The sequence below is a fragment of the Fukomys damarensis genome, unplaced genomic scaffold (genome assembly GCF_012274545.1).
Source record: "Fukomys damarensis isolate Sample0158 unplaced genomic scaffold, DMR_v1.0_HiC HiC_scaffold_6, whole genome shotgun sequence".
NCBI classification, from domain to species: domain Eukaryota; kingdom Metazoa; phylum Chordata; class Mammalia; order Rodentia; family Bathyergidae; genus Fukomys; species Fukomys damarensis.
In genome coordinates, this window is record NW_022900918.1 from 23,620,998 (window position 1) to 23,638,826 (window position 17,829).

General features: G+C 31.6%; 1 protein-coding gene across 1 annotated transcript; it reads right to left on the reverse strand.

The window, feature by feature from the left end:
• Positions 1–872: 872 nt before the first annotated feature.
• LOC104866767 (40S ribosomal protein S20-like) lies at positions 873–1,314 on the reverse strand. The gene has a single exon (XM_033760911.1). The coding sequence runs from the start codon at positions 1,305–1,307 to the stop codon at positions 873–875; it is 435 nt and encodes a 144-aa protein (XP_033616802.1). The 5' UTR covers positions 1,308–1,314.
• Between the last annotated feature and the right edge of the window lie 16,515 nt (positions 1,315–17,829).

Consider the following 17,829-nt stretch of genomic DNA (forward strand, 5'->3'; position numbering starts at 1 on the left):
ATAAAATTAAGTTATTTAATTTTTAGTTCAATGAGGCTGACATTGTTACCTATATAGAAAGTATTGCCTATTTTATGTATAGTAACAGAAGAACTGGAAACTAGCTGAGCAGGCTGATATTCATGAAATTTTCTTAACCACTGTGACTTATATTTTGTTTCTAATTTAATTCAAACTCTCCTGCTTGTAACTTTCAGTGTCCAGGTGCATTCATGCACACTCGTATTTTTAAAAAATATACAAGGTTCCATAAATATCTTTTTTGTTATATTACTCACAAATGATAATCCTGTTTGGAAAAGTGTTTTGCTCACTTATTTTAATTTAATTCTTCTACAAATGTTGCTCTACTATATTTTACAATTTAATAAAGTAGGGCAAAAATTTGCTTTTTATTATTTTGTAATTTGAATGATTTTTGTGTGAATAATATAGACTCTTTCTTTTGTTCTTAATATTAAAAATGCCCTAACCCAATGAGTCTTTCTTTTTCTTGATTTTATCAGTTCTGGTAACTTTTATGCTCACAGAAGTATATGGTGGCTAATTTTGTTTAAGTGTATTTATTTTCATTTTACAAATAAAGTCTTTGTAATTTTTTCCCAGAGCCTTATTACTGAACATTAATTACCCACATTTGACATCCATATGTTCTGTCATCTGCATCTATTATTCTAATTTCTAGTTTTGCCTGTATATTCCAGAGAGATTTATTTAAAATGCCTTCAACACAACCAAATACTTTTTTTCTCCTGCTAATTCTGCCTTTACTTCATCAGATATAGATTATATTCTCATTGTTTGGTATTTAAGATTCATTAACCATTTAACTTTCATGAATTACTCCTGTATTTTGGTCAGGTTATGAACTTTTAAAAATCTTGTAATTTCTTTTTACCCCTAGCTTCTATGTATTTTAAAAAATGTAATAGATTAAAACAGTTGCCATAGGCACCTGCGATGGTGACTTCAACTTCCACTCCTGACTCAATATTGATGGAAGCAATCTGCTTAAAAATCTCAGAAGGACTGTGCAAATCAATCAGTCGCTTGTGGATTCTCATCTGGAAACGATCCCATGTCTTAGAACATTCACCACAAGGCGTTTTTCTTGTAGTGATTCTCAAGGTCTTAGTAGGCATGCGAACTGGTCCTTTCACTTTGAGATTCTTTTCCTTTGCACCTCTGATCAAGTCAGCACACACCTTCTCCAGGGATTTCACGTTGCGACTGGTGAGGGTAATCCTAATTCGGTGAATGGCCACCTCTGACTCCATGGGTGTCTTTCCAGTATCTTTAAAAGCCATGGCTGCGGCGCGGCTTCCTGATCGAGTTGTTCCTCCCAAGAGCGAACAGCGCGGTGAGTCAGGAGCAGGAGCAGACAGAGCTAAGGAGGCCCGCACCACAAGCACCTTTTAGCAGATGCCTAAGGCAACTGTTTTAATAAACTGATAATCAATTGCTAAAAAAAAATAAAAAAATGTAATAGAAAATTCAAGATTTAGGTGTTATCTAAGAGTATACAAAATTGTTTTAATACATATTTTTTGAATAGTTTTACGCTCTTCTCTTTTATACACTTCATATTTATTTTAGGAAAGAGGCTTTTCTCTCCTTTCATGTTTACTCTTTAGCACAAAGATCCATTTAAGCCTGGCATTTGCTGAAAAAGTATAGATTTTCCTAAAATTCTCTATCCTATTTGATCCCATTAGCATCATCTTCTAAAATGATAAGGCAGAAGAGTTCTATTGATATAAATTTTGAGAGCCAGTTCAATTATCCAACATCCAGATCAAGTTGGCAGACAGCCACAGCTACAGGAATTCATTTAGTTAAATTTTATATTCATACCATTTATTCTCTTTGGTGAGAATGCTGTGCCAGGGGCCATGTTTTCTGTGAACCAATTTTAGTTTGGCCCAATTACCATCCCAATTACTTTTCTCTGCCTCTGTCTTTTTAGTGCATCACATTTTGGAAGAAGCCATGCTTTATCAAGAAGCAGTTTCCAATGGAGTGGTTTTTGCTTGAGGTTACTGATATGAAAAGCTAAAATCCTCATAACTTAATTGGTATGGAAGTCAGTGAGTCACAGATATGAAAAGGACAACCCTGAGAATTTTTTGGCTTGTTCTTTGTGTGTCAAGTCTGAATGTATATTTTCGGTTTTTATAGCCACCACTCCTGCCTTCTGTAAATGTGGAACTTAAATGCATGTGTCAGAGAAAATGTAGAAAGTAAATGCATACTCATCCTTCCAAAGGTGGACGTTTCTTAAATGAATTTAACTAAATTTTTAGTAGTAACACAGATCTTTGAAGTTTTGTGACATTCCAGTGATCATTTCAATATTCATAAAAGCTAAGGTTATCACTATGTCATAATTATACTTCCATATCTTGAAATTTTGAAATATGTTAGTCATTTTAGACATATTCTTTTAGCTTTGTCATTATCTTTTCTTCCAGCCTTAATACATTTTTTATTCTTCTTTTCTTCTGAATGCATTTTTATGGCCATTTTACTTGCAATATATACTTCATCATCTTACTCTTGTAGTATTTTTTTTAGTCTATAAACATCTTGTAAGATTATTCATTTCACATATATTCTTTAACATGATTTCAAACACACATTCAAATATAGCTAACTATACATATCTTTTAAATTCCAGTGTTTCATTATACTGAGCTGTTTTATGAAACTCATAATTAGGGTACTCATAGATACATTCAACTGCAACATACCAGATTATTTTTAATAAGATGATTTTATGGCTTGTATTCAGATGACCCCTTCGGGCCTCATGAGTTCAAAGGTGGAGCTTTTTGGACATGGCTGGATCTAGGGTATGTGATACTGGGCTTAAGGATATGATGTTGGGGTTAATTCAAAGAGAGATGCTAGGATTAAGAGTGACTCAACCTGGGTGGTGCCCACTATTAGGGTAGAATTTAAAGGACAGAAAGAGGGCTCCAATTTATTATTCTTTATGGATGAGTAGTATTCCATTTTGAAGGGAGGGCAGAGGTATGGGGAAAAAATGAGAACCAAGAACTGTCATGTAGAGGTACAAGAGCCCAATAATGAATGTAACTGTACTGTATACCTAAAATGTACCAATAAACTCAATGAGGAAAAAGAAAAAGAAAGAGGGCTGCTGTAGTTGCTGGTTGTTGCTTGCTGCTTCACTAGTTCACTGCTTGCTTCCTTACTGCCTTCTGCCTGCTGTGAAGTGTTTCTCCTGCGCCAGGCCACTCTGCCTTGGAGACAGCAACTATGAACTGAAATTTCTATAAACTGTGAGCCACAATAAACTTTTTTTCCTTTAACTTTGGATGTTGGCCATTTTGTCTCAGCAATAAAAAAAAATAAATAAATAAATATATAAATAAATAAAGCCAAATTTTGTATATTCTCTTTTAAACTGTTTGACATTAGTTTCAAAATTATCTAATGCAGAGAGCAGGAATCAGTTCTTAATTGTGTGACTAATAATGACAAAAAATCCAAATTCGTTAATGTTCTGCTATTATTGCTTTTATTGTTTGTGTCTACATTTCTCTGTGCTATGGTTGATATGGTAAATCTTTGAAAATAATTTTTGACTACACTATAATAACTATTTCCTCTGTGGCTCTCTATTTCATCATAAACATCCACAGGCTCTTTCAAATTTTCATGAGTTCCAATTTTTCCTACTATATATTTCATAATACATATTTTCATAATATGTTTCATAATACATATAACAGATAGTTTATATGTATTTTCTTAAACATTAAATGTTTTTTAAAAAATATTGTCTCTTGTTCCATGACACATTTGTCATAAGATTGCCTTTTCAATTGTCAAATGTGTTAGCATTTTCTATGTGTATCTCCCAACGCTTTGCACTGAGCTTTGAGGTCCTTCAAGTAACAAGTCGACTACTAGAAATTGTTTTATTATCAGCATATATTTTAGTACCTGCTATCCTGCATCTGTTTAAGAAAACTTTTCTAAAGAAAACACTAGTACTACATCAACATAATGAATCTTAGCACTTCTGCAAGCGTTACCAAAAGCTGAATATGTTGGCATTTCCTCTCAAGTACTGTAATATTTATTATAGTGTGTTTTCTTTCCTGTAAGGAAAATATCATTGTTTCTGGACTTACAGGTACTGATGGATAAAGTCATGTCTTTTTTTAAATTTTATTTATTTATTTATTTATTTTTCTTTTGGTACTAGGCATCGAACTCTGAAACTTGCTCTCATGTCTTGGTTTTATTTTATTTGGTTCTCAAATTTCAGAGGAGAAGCATATAATTACAGTATTTGCTTTTATTTATCAGTAATTTTTAGTCAATTTTCAAAATTAGAAAAGTTTCTGAAAATTGCCATAATATACTCCCTAAATTACCCATGCTAATACTTTATATCTTGTTAAAATTTTGCATAAACAACTAATTGAATAATTGTAGGAAAAGTTGTGAAATTGAATCTTTTTCTCAGAACTTAGATGTTAGGTTTTATGAAAGAAATTCTATATTTTTATGAATAATAGTATCATATTTAGTTATCAAATCTATCAGAAATATTTATTGAATTTATTATAAATTCATTTATGCCTTATAAAACATTGCATTGTGAATAAAATTATAATTATCATGATTACTGTGAGAGAAATATTTTACAAAAAGAGTAAATGTTTAGAGGATAGTACTTAATATTCAAACTGTGTTGTCAATTTAATTCCAAATTTATTTAAGTACACGTTTAACATATTACAAGATGAGTTACTCATTAAGTTCATTTTTAGACAAGCAAATCTCCAAATTTATTAATAGTAAAATATAAGGAAAACCCTGTTTTGATCAGAGAAAAATGATAACATTAACTCTCTTCTAATCACTGAAAACAACAGAGATTAAGGAAAACTGATTACCTACGTGAGATGAAAACATGGTATTTTATACACTTATATATATAGCACAACTTGAAATAAGACATGGACACATGATGACAGTCATATAGCACCTTCTTTATGTAGTCTTCAGAATCTAAGAGACTATAACATGAACAAAGCACTTGATTGGAGATAACAGTATAAAGTGCTAGAATAATTAGAATAATTCAAAAATACATTTAATATATGCATACATTTATATTATTTAAAATAAAGGTAAGCACTACATGAAATAGTGTAGCATATTTTATAATGCTGTGTAACATATGACTTGGAAAGAACAAAATTAAGTTACCACAGTACAAAAGCTAAGAATAAACATAACTAACAGAAATGGCAGATTTGGGAATGACAATAAATGAGTTACACAGCAATCATTTACTCATAATGGTTTGATAAACAATTTTAATTGGATAAAATAAGCAAAACAAAGGCCATCAAATGTAAACTTTGTAAATTACAAAATACTGAGAAAAATTAATTCTCAGGGTTTTAAAGTTGTTGAAAAATCAAGTGCCTTTGTACTCAATAGTGAGCTAGCTACTCTGGCTTTAAAATTAGCCCAGAAACACATGAAAAATCTACATAAATTGATGCACATAATAAAGCAGATCATGTAAGACATGGGAGGCATTCAACAAATGACCCTCAGCAGAACCATGTTGTATGCAGTCAGGAAATTAGACATCATATTTCCAATTCATTTTAACATTAGACCCATTGGTCTTTGAAATAAGAAACTTGTGTTTAAACATGTCAGAATTTAAATAAAATGTATTACTATATAAATACATTCTAGTGGGTGACTTTTAAATTGTGTCATTATGTAAAATGTAATATTTTCTTTTAGAGAGCTACTAAGTACTTCAGTTTTTACCAAAAAATGTTAGGTGATGCAAATGTGGTGAAAGTCAGAAATGAACTGGAGTTTTTAATGGGTTATATATGGAAAAAAAGTTTATCTATGGTTGTTTTTGTGAATGGCTGTTCTTGGAAATGATAAAAACATAAAAGTAAATAGCAATAAATTATAAAGTGCCTTTCAAAATAGACTATAGCTATTCTTATTCATGTAATTATATGGATTCATAATTCAGTAATTATGAGCCAAAGTTTTAAATAAAGTAAATAATTAAAATTATAGATCTATAATGCTATTATCAAGTAATGCTACATTGAGGGAAAAAAATTTGAATTTACACACAAGAAATGGTTTCTGGACAGTTGAAGATGTAGAGATTTATAAATTTTCTCACATTTTCATGAGTTTTTAATGTACTTTAAACAATTATATTCGTTTTCAAAACTTGAAATTTTTAGGGCCTACAGGCCCTAAAATTGAATAAGAATGATAAATATTATTTATGTTTTAAGTATATTACTCTATTATAAGAGTTAATTTCAAAATTTTAGTCAATTTTTTAAGTTTTCTATTCATTCTATTGGTTATTTTCTTTGGAGTGCAGAAACATTAATTTGGTATAATTGGTTTTTTGGTTCAGCAGTGAATTGTGCTATTGAGGGAATATTCAGAGAGTCCATACCTATACCTATGTTTATCATTCAGTAGTATAAGTGTTTTCATTTTTATATTTCGGATTTTGATCAATATTTTTCCTATTTTAGTATGCGGTAAGAGATATTAGTCTGGATTCAAGCTTCTGCACATGTCTAGCTACCTTCCCAGCATAATTTGTTAAAGGGTTTATCTTTCTTCCATCATATGTTTTTGACCCCTTTAAGACTGAGGATTAGATGTCTGAATATGCCCTGGGTCACTTTTGCACCTTATATTCTGTTCTACTGACCCACATTTTTGTTTTTGGGCTAGTACTATGTTGCTTTTTATCACTGTAGATTTCTTTGTTAACTAGAAATACGGGGTTGTACTGTTTCCTGCTTTGCTCTTGTGTCCCAGAATTGCTTTTGGTATTCTGGGTCTCTTCTCATTTCATATAACATTTATAATTGTTTTTCAGCACTGTGAAGAAAACTACTGATGCTTTGGTTAGGATTACATGAAATCTTCATATATCAGTTTTGATAGTATAGGCATTTTATTGGTTCTCTCTATCCAGAAATAGAAGACATCTTTCCACTTTCTGATATTCTCTTACATATCCTTTTACCGAGTGCTCTAGTTTCCATGGTAGAGGGCTTTCACTTCCTTAATTAGGTTAATTCCTAAGCATTTAACTTTTCTTGCTGCCATTGTGAATGATATTTCTTGTCTAACTTCTCTCTTGGTGAGTTCATGATTGATGTACAGGAGCACTATTTCATTTTTCTCTACTAATAATGCTTTCTTCTACCTCTCTGAATTGGTTTGTTATTTCTGGGAATTGTTTGAGTATTCTATTCAGACAGATCAGGTTATCTGCAAATAAAGATAGTTTGTGTTCTCTGCTTCCTGTATGTGTCACTTTTATTTCTTTCTCTGGCATGACTGCTCTTGCTATGGTTTTGGTGCTTTACTGAACACAAGTTATGGTAGAAGACATCCATTTCCTATTGCTGACTTTAGAAGAAAAGCTATCCATTTTATTCCATTTAATATTGTGTTGCCTATTTTATCATAGATAGCTTTTATCAGATTGAGATATGTCTAATATCTACAATACATACAGAACTACAATACATACAAAGCTAGAATACCCAATCTTTAAACAACTGACATGAATACATTTCTCAGAAGGGGTAAAAATAGTTAATAAATACAGAAGAAACACCTCACTGTGATTCCATTTTACCCAAGAAATAATGGCAGGATATCAGATAATGACATGTATTGACATGGCAGGGGGAGGAATGTAAAAGGAATCCTTTTACATTGTTGTGGAGAATGTAAACCAGTATAATCATGATGGAAATACATATGGTGATGCTTCCTAAAGCTAAAAGTAGAAATTACATTTCACTCAGGTATTCTCATCCTAGATAGCTTCCAGAAAGAGTTAATGATAGCATATTACACTGATACATGTTAATTATGTCTACAGCAGCATAACCATAAAACTCAAATCTTTAAAGGGATCTCTATATCCATCAACAGCTGAATGTGTAAAGAGATTGTAATTGTTATGCAAAATGGAGTATCTTCTGCCATAAAGACTTATAAATTTATTTGTGTGAAAATGGATTCATCTTGAAGCCATAATGTTAAGTGAGATAAATCAGACACACAGTTTCAATATTGAACAGTTTCTTTTATGTGAGAAATTCAAATTATAAAGCATTTAAAAAGAAAGGACTGGGGCCGGGGATTTAGCTCAGCGGTTCGGTAGCCTTCCTTGAAAGTGCAAGGACCTGAGTTCAATCCCAGGTGACAAAAAATAAATAAAAATAAATAAAAAGACCGGACAATAAGAAAAGGGGAGATAGAACTTTTGCAGGTGAAGGGGGACCTAGATAAAGAATGAGGAAGAAGGGAAAGGATGACAAAGGAAAATAAAAAAGAATTAATATATGGTATACACAAGTACCAACCCCCTACCATGAGTGTAGTGTGATGTATTGCAAAAGCATACTAATTGAAATTTAAAAACATTTAAAAAAAATTAATTTCATAGTATATAAAACTCTTTAAAAGGATGAATTGTCAGCCAGAAACATATCTGGATAAATATTAGTATTTGTGTTGTTTTGATTAATTGTATCAATAGTCATCTTTGAAATTTCTTTTTAAATACTGTTAATGGAAAAGGAAAATATATACAAAGATAGCCCAGTGAGACTGATAATTTTAAATCTAATCCCAAATACCATGTTACTGAATTTATTTGTTATTACAATATATTTTAATGAATTAAATTATAATCCAAAATAAAAATTATTCATTGCAATATTGATGAAGGCTGTTATTAAATCTTCTCTCCTTATTGTATTTTTAATTTACTTGGGTAGAAAACTGAGTCCTATTCTCTGTACAGTTTCTTACAGTTTGAATTTTTTTATTGCATCCATGTTTAATTAAAACATTATTTTTTGGACCAGGGATTTATCGCAGTGATTCCGCCTCCTGCCTTGCAAGCGCAAGGAACCGAGTTTGATCCGAGGCACCACGAAAACAAAAACAAAACAAAAAATAAATCCATACACACACACAAATATTTTTATATTTTTTTCTACAAACTGTTAGTAATTCAAACAATGTTTACCTAGTTAGGTTTACTTATATTTGTAATAATACTTCATAAGTGGAATCTTGTTATAAGGAAAATGATATTCTATCTCTATTTTCTTTATTTAGTCTTCACTATTGTAGCAAGATCAATTAATTTGGTAGCTTGAAACAGTATCCTGTTTTACTTGTGATTTATTAAATACTTAATATTTTTCTACATTGGTTAATTTTCATAAGATGCTGCTACCTAAAGACCCTACTGAATTGCATTAGTATAATTTTATTTTCTAATATTGTATGTAGTCATGATATTAATCTGTTTGCTGTGCTTAAACATTTCAGGGCTCTTCTAACTGACACTTAAATATTGTCTCTTAAGTGAACTGATAACTTCAACTTGCTGCCCAAATCCTCTTGGTAAAATGTAAATTATTATAAGCTTCTTTCTTCCTAGTGTTGAATGCTCTACCAGGGACTCATCTTACGTCTTCCCCTAGAAGTCGAATTCAAACCCTCTCCAACTACTTTTGAATGTACCGCATGAATTATAAGAATCATAAAACTTTTGTATGGACATTAACATCAAAGTTTGAATGTGTTTCACTTTTTTACTGATAATAACGAAGTGGCTATATTTCTTAGTCAAGATTTAGTGGAGATAAATGCAGGAATTTATAGAAATTTGAAAACATTTCTGGAATTGTATACATAAATTCATTAAATCACAGTTGGTTCAAGTTTGAGGTGGTATCTGTGCAGATGAATGCCAGGTTACATGTGGTTCATACTATGGGGCAGTAATTATTACAAATCCAATTAGCTAAAAAATATGAGAATTTGAGATAGAAAAAGTATTTACTTTTCCACCAGTAAGTTGAAGGAAAATTGTATGCCTGTGTATCACTTGTGTGGATTCCTGGATGAAAAAGGATTCTTCTATAAATTCTGTATCCTTTAATAAATGTACCCTAATTAAGAATCCGAAAGCATAAATCTCAATAAGAGGAATTTACATTATTTTATGTTGTGTTTGAAATGGACAGGAGAGTGGAACGGGCATTTGTGTCCATCTATGCAAGTAACTATTATTTATTCATGTAAAATAATACAAATGTATCTGATAGGATTACATTCAGATTCCTTTCGCCTCTCTTTCTCCCTCTCTCCCTCCCTCCCTCCCTCCTTTCAATCCTTCCTTCCTTCCTTCTTTTCTTTTTCCTTCTTTCTCTCTCTTCAATCCTAGTGATTAAGAAAAGGGCCTTCACAATGAGCAGCATCCTCAGCCTTTCATATTTTTTTTCCTTTTCAACTTTGAGATAGGTTTCTGCTAAGTCATCAAATTGCCCAGCCTGGGCTCAAAACTGTGATCCTCCAGCCTCAGCCGTCCAGATGCTGGGATTACAGATGTATAGCACTATGCCTGGTTTTAATTCAGACGTCCTGGAATTGAAAAAGCTAATCTACATATGAGGTGAATGCATTGGGAAAGTTGTTTAACTTGTCAGTTTTTTAGTTTCTTAGTAAGTTGGATCTCACAATAACATTTATGTCATGCAATCATTGTGAGGAGTAATTTGACATAAAAGAGTTAATAAAAGCCATGTTGTCCTTTAAATAAGCATCACTTTGCAACATGCATTGAAGTCTATTTGGATAAAGTATTCTGTACATTTTTATCATAGAAAATGAGAAGCAAATAAGTTACTATGCTTTCTAACATATTCTTTTTGATATATATAGTTACTGAAATGAATTTAAGAAAATAATTAAACTATAAAATAAGCTGCATATAATATTTTATTTTCTACTTTACACAAATATTTCTGATTTTTCCACCTTACCAAATTGTATGATTATGTGGAATACATTAATTTGTTCATGTTTTATTACAATGAAGTTATACATTTGTTTATGCATAGCTAGATAGGTTAAAAGATAAAGGTAGAGTTGGATTAGTTATTCAGTTTTACAATGGCACAGTTTTAGATATATGTAGATATCTAAATACATAAACGACCTCATTATTTTTATTTCTATATTTATACAGTTTATGATTATTAGTTTATTATATGCACTAATATATTTTGGAAACAAAGCACTCTGCTTTTCTGTAAAAGATTGCATAATTCAAAGCCATTGGTGCTCTGGTATCTATTAAACAAGCCACTTTTGTAGTTCACATAAAATCCTATTTTCCTTTATTCATATTCCACAACTATCACACTTACCAATTATACTTTACATTTTTCTAATTGATATTAAATTTTATAAAATATCATGCCACAGTCTTTAATGAGAATTAATCTGGAGTACAGTTTCAGTTTTCTCTGATGGAGAATAAATAATTCGTGAAACACCTTCTGCACTATCTTATATAATTTGTGAATCAAAGTGCCCAGAGAATAAAGAGCCATTTAAGAGTGATGATATATTTGTTAGATTTTAATAAAAAGGAAAGTTTATGGCCATGTGAAACTCAAATCCAAATTTATCAGCAAAAACATTGAATAATTGGGTAAACTAAACTTAGTCATAACTCTTAGTCGTAATTTGAAATCATGCCAACTAATTTAATAATGGCAATGTGAAATAAGAAGAAAAAGGATAAAGGTGTAGGGGAAGTGGGAAGGGTAGGGGAAATGGAATAAGGGAAAAGAAAACCATGAGAAAATGAAAAAATGGAAATAAAGTTTTTGTAAATGGGGAGCGGAGGGGGGGGAAGGGAGAGCAGGGACAAGGGGAAAAAATGAGAACCAAGACCTGTCATGTAAAGATACAAGATCCCAATGTTAAATGTAACTGTACTACATACTTTAAAAGCACCAATAAACTTAATAAAAAAGAACAATTCATGGCCTTAAAAACTTTTGTCACAACATTAAAATATTTCTGCTGGTAAGAATTATATAAATAAAGCTATAAACTATTATTTATTTATTTTTTACTTTCTCTTTGAGTTTATTGGTACATTTTAGGGATACAGTACAGTTATATTCATCATTGGGATCTTGTACCTTTACATGACAGGTCTTGGTTCTCATTTTTTCCCCTTGTCCCTGCTCTCCCTTCACCCCCTCCTCCCCTCCCCATTTACAAAAATTTTATTTCCATTTTTTCATTTTCTCATGTTTTTCTTTTCCCTTATTCCATTTCCCCTACCCTTCCCACTTCCCCTACACCTTTAGCCCTTTTCTTCCTATTTCACATTGTCAATTATCTCATGAGGATCTTATGTACATTTGCCCATCAGTTGGAAACAGGTTTTTCTATAAAATGGAATACTACTCAACCATAAAGAATGTGAAATTAGATTCATTCATAGGAAAATGGATATATATTGAGGATATACCCCTAAGTGAAATAAATAAGTTACGCATATATAAATACCAAATAGTTTCTCTAATATAAACTATTATTTATTATATTGCAAGTTAAGATACAAGAACCTTTGAGAAAGTATTTTATTTATTAATAAAGATATACCAAATCTACTTGAATAGTTCTGGAAATACTGTTTGGACAGTAATTACCTTACTTATAGAATATTCTTTCTATATTATGATGAATTTTCATACTCCTTTCTCAGTTAAAACCATCTTCCTACATTTCATCCTTTGCACTTTCAATATTGTGGAAAATACCTCAAATTTTTCATCTGAAGTTTTTCATGATATTCAGTATCTGCTGGAACATTGCTGTCTTTTTTCACTTAAGCCATATCCTTTGTTTGTGCTGATAAGTGTAATGTCATTGGTTTTCAGATGGCACACCTAGAATCTCTCCATGTCTGATATGATTAACATCCAAGTGATTATTACTTTTTAACTCTATTTATTTGTATTTCAATGTTTCTCTTTATTAATTTTAATTTAATTTTTGTAGTTGAGCCTTGTTGGCCATCTGCCTCTTTTTTTAATAGGAAATGAATGCACCATGAATACATGCTTTTCTGTCGGGGTCAACTAAATAACAAATATACTGCTACACATGTACTGCTACTGCAGACTTTGAAGAGTGACATGACTGGTCACTGACCATGATGTACAAGTACTATTTATGAAGTCATTAACAGATTCAACATCTATCCATAGTTTTTATATAATGCAGTTACTTACAGTTAATATACTATGATGATTTAAATTTGAAATGTAATGTTGAAGAATAAATATAATTTAACTAAATATGGTATTATTATGTATGCATATCGCAAAAATTAAACATAAGGCATACTTCAATTACGTTTTAATTATAGTTCTTTAATTTCTCATAATCTGGAGGCCTAAGTGAAATGCATTTAAATTTTAAGACTGCATTGATAATGAATACTGCTTGAAAAAGAAATAATAAAAACATTGTTATTGTAATAAAGTCATTATAGTACCTTAAGTGAATGTGAGTATACGTATCTCTGTATGGTACAGTGACTTCTATTGTTTTATAAAATGTATACAACCAATTTCTAGTGATATCTTGTTCAGTAATACTGGCATTTAACAATTGTATATTAATCTATATACATTCTACAGTAGGTGAAAAATAATGATATTTAAAGCAATTTTAAATACTCTTTGAGAATATATGCTTACTTAACTATAGCGGGCATCCCATGCCACATGCTATCACTGAGATGTTGGGAACTTCTTTTGAAAACGATGCATGTCTGAGAATTATAAGTAATTCTACATGCCAGAGGGTTGACAATTTCTCTCATAATTTATTTGAAAGAAGTTTGTCTATCATATAAAAAATTCAGCCTCTTATGATACTATATATTTTATTAAAAGATGACAATGCCGTGAAATATAGCAAATATTAAACAGGGCCGGGGATTTAGCTCAGCGGTTCTATGGCCTGTCTTGCAAGCGCAAGGACCTGAGTTCAATTCCCGGTACCAAAAAAAAACAAACAAAAAACAAAAAAACAAAACTACGATATTGTAAGTTTCTAGTACTAAAGTGATTTAATATTAAAGATAAACTATAATCACTTTTTAATTAACTTTATTGGTATATTTTAGAGTACACTGTGATGACATTCTCCACTGGGAATTTGTGCTTTACGTGATACATCTTAGTTCTTGTTTTTTCCCGTTGCACTTCCCTCCCTGCCACCCCTCACCCCTCCCTATTTACAAAAGCTTTGTTTCCGTTTGTTCCCACTTTTCTCATATTTTTTCTTTCCCTTCTTTCCTTTCTCAAACCCCAGTACTTCCCCTTCCCTTTCACACGCTTGTTTCCCATCTCACAATATCTATTATACATTTTGGTCCTCGTTTATACTTTCAGTTTCTCGTACCAGAGACGCTAGTCCTACTTATTTTCATAAGTGTAAGGCCTCATTGTGCACCCATTTAGCTATAAATGTCTGCAGTTTATCATTTATTATAGCTGAATAATATTCTATTTTATCAAAACAAAACAAAACAAAACAAAAAAACATCTTCTTTATCCAGTCACCAGTTAATGGACATTTCAGTTGTTTTCTATTACAAACTGTGGCTATAAACATGCTGTTTATAGATCACTGTGTGTGGTATGATGCTTTTAATACCTTTTGGAAAATACCCAGCAAGGAATAGCTAGGTCAAATGGAACTTCCAGTTCTAGTTTTTTGAGAAATCTCCTTTCTGATTTCCACAGTGGTTGCACCAGTCTACACTCTCACCAAGAGTGTAAGGTTCTTTTCTTCCCCCACAGCACCTTCAGCATTTGTTATTAGTTGATTTCTCCATAGCACCCATTCTTTTTGGAGAGCGGTAGAATCTCATCATTGTTTTCATTTGCATCTCTTGAGTGACCAGTGATGTTGAACAATTTTTCATGTTTATTTGCTATTTCTACTTTGTCTGAGAAATGTCTGTTCATTTCAGATGCCCATTTTTATATTGGGTATTTAAATTTGGGGGGGTCTGATTTTAAAGTTCTTTATATATTCTAGATAGTAGGCCTTTGTCTGAAGAAAAGCTGGTAAATATTTTTTTCCATATTATGGGTTGTCTCTTCATTCTATTGGTTTCTCTTACTGTGCAGAAGTTTTTTAGTAAGGTAAGATCCCAGATGTTTATTCTTTAAGCTAGTTCCCATACAACCGAGCTTTTGTCCATAAAGTTTTTTCCCATGCTAATGTCTCCAAGAGTTCTACCTATCCTATCTTCTAGCACATTTACTGTTTCTGTTTTGGTATTTAGATTTTTAATCCACTTTGATTTTAGTGTAGTGCATAGTAGGAGATATGGATCTACTTTTAATCTTAGGCAAGTTGAAACCCGGTTCTTCCAGCACAAGTTATTAAAGTGTCTACCAGTGAAGGTGTTTGACTCCTTTGTCAAAGATGAGGTGGCTAAATATGCCTGGAGTTGTTTCCGCATCTTCATTATTTTACTTTAATGTTTTGGTACCAGGGATTGAACTCAGAACCTTGTGCTTGTGAGGCAGGCAGTGGAACCTCTTCGCTAAATCCCTGGCCCTGTCCATGCTGTTTTTATCACACTGTCTTTGTAGCATAATTTCAAGTTGGAGATTGTGATGTCTTCTGCCTTGTCTTTGTTTCCTAGAATTTCTTTTGCTATTTTAGGTCTCTTCTTGTTCCAAATGAATTTTTGGACTATTTTCTGTAGTACTGCGAAAATACTATTGGGATTTCAATCATGATTGCATAGAATCTGCATGGCAATTTTGGATGTATGGCCATTTTCAATATATTGATTCTTCTTACAAAAAAAAAGTGATACCATTTTCTGATATCTTCAATCTCTTTTGTCCCAGTGTTTTCATAGTTGAAGTATTTTACTTCTTTTCTTAGATTTGTTCCTAGATATTTCATTTTTTCAGATCCTATTGTTAAAGAAATTGTTTCTCTATCTTCTCTCTCAGTGAATTTGTTGTCTGTGTGCAAGAAGACTATTGATTTTGGAGTGTTGACCAGCTACTCTACTGAATTGGTTATTAAATCTAAAAGTCTTCTGGTGGAGTTTTTGGGATCTTCTTGTAGAGTACCATGTTATTTGTACACAATGAGAGTTTAACTTCTTCATTTCCTATCTTTATTTCTTTTATTTTTTTTCTCTTGTCAAATTGCTGTGGCTCTTATTTCCAGAATTATTTTCAACAAGAATGGTTATAGAAGACATTCTTGACTCGTTTCTGATTTTAGCATGAAAATTTTCAGTTTTTAACCATTTAGTATGAGGTTGGCTATTTATATATGACTTTCATCAATTTGAGATGAAGTCCATCTATTCTAATTTTCTATTTTTATAATGATCAGGTGTTGGAATTTTTCAAAATTGTTTTATGCATTGATTGAGATGATCATATGCTTCTGTTCTTGACTCTATTGATAATGATTTATATATGTTGAATCATCCTTGCATCCCTGGGATAAGTCCAAATTGATAAGGATGTTTGATCTTCTTTATTCTGTATACCAGTATCTTACTGAGGATTTTTGACATCTATGTTCATTAGGGAAATTGGCCTGTAGTTCTTATTCTTTGCTGGGTCTTTCTCAGCTTTTGGAATCAATGTAATGCTTGCTTCCAGGAATTAATTTGGGAGTATTGATTCCCTTTCAATTTCATTCAGGGATTTGAGCATTAGTGGTATTAACTCTTCTCTAAATTTCTTGTAGAATTCATCAGTGAAACCAGCAGGACTTGGGCTTTTTTTGTTGGTAAGTTTTAAATTATGTTTTCAATTTCATTGATTGACATTGGATTGTTTAGAAGTTTTATATCTTCTTGGTTAAATTTTGTAATTCATTTATATCTATATGCCTCACTTAACTATATTTCAAATTCTTTTTTCCTGTTTGAGAAGATTTCTGTGATTAGTATTTTCAAAAGTTTATTTATATCCTTTGTGCTATCTCCTACTCCTTTACTGACTCCAATCAAGTTATTCCTTTTTTAATTAAGTTACTCTTTTATGCATCATCTAGTAGCTGTTGGATTGACTCCTCATGGTTGCTTGGAATTTTTAAGAAATCTTTGTTTTCATGTTTGTTAATTGTAATCCTGTCTACTATATCTATGTCATCCCATTCAATTTTTCTGCTGCAGAAACTTTTAATGGAATTTTTAATTTCTTTTATATCTGCCTAGATGCATTTTATGATTTCCAGTTATGTTTCACAAGTTGAATATTCATGGCTTCTATAATTTTCCATGAATCCTCTTTTTTTTTTAATCTGTGTCTGATCTAAAGTTACTAATCACGTTTCATTATGGTCACCATCTTTATATTCATCTGAGAAATTATTTCTGATTTCATTTTCTTCCAGATCCTCTTTCATTGACAATTCAAGGTGTCCAGGTGGTTGAATTTCAGATTGTTCCATTTTGTTGCCTCTTGGAGTTACCTTTGGTGATGTGGAAGTCAGTTTTAAGCCATATTTACATGTCTTCTCATTTCCGTTTTTGTTTTTATTATTGTTGATGTTTCTGGTTTAATTCCTGTGTTGCTGCTTGTAAGTTGTTTACTGAAAATATGTTTTTATTGCTAGTATTTAGAACCATTATTGAATGGCTAATTCTTGGACTGCCTTCCAGGTTTAATTATCCTGTAGGTTTTGAGTCTCTAATGGCTTTTAGGCAATCTCAGTCTTGGTATTCCAGCAAGAAAAGCTGAGTAGAACAGTCAGGTCCCCTAGGCCAAAATACAGTCAACATCAACAATAGTATCTAACACAGCCCAGAAAATAGCAAACTGAGATAACTGTTAATTTACCCCTTTGACAGGGCGAACTAGATTT

Excerpts from the sequence above, each read along its gene's own strand:
- LOC104866767 (XM_033760911.1), bottom strand. The coding sequence starts at position 1,307 with ATGGCTTTTAAAGATACTGGAAAGACACCCATGGAGTCAGAGGTGGCC.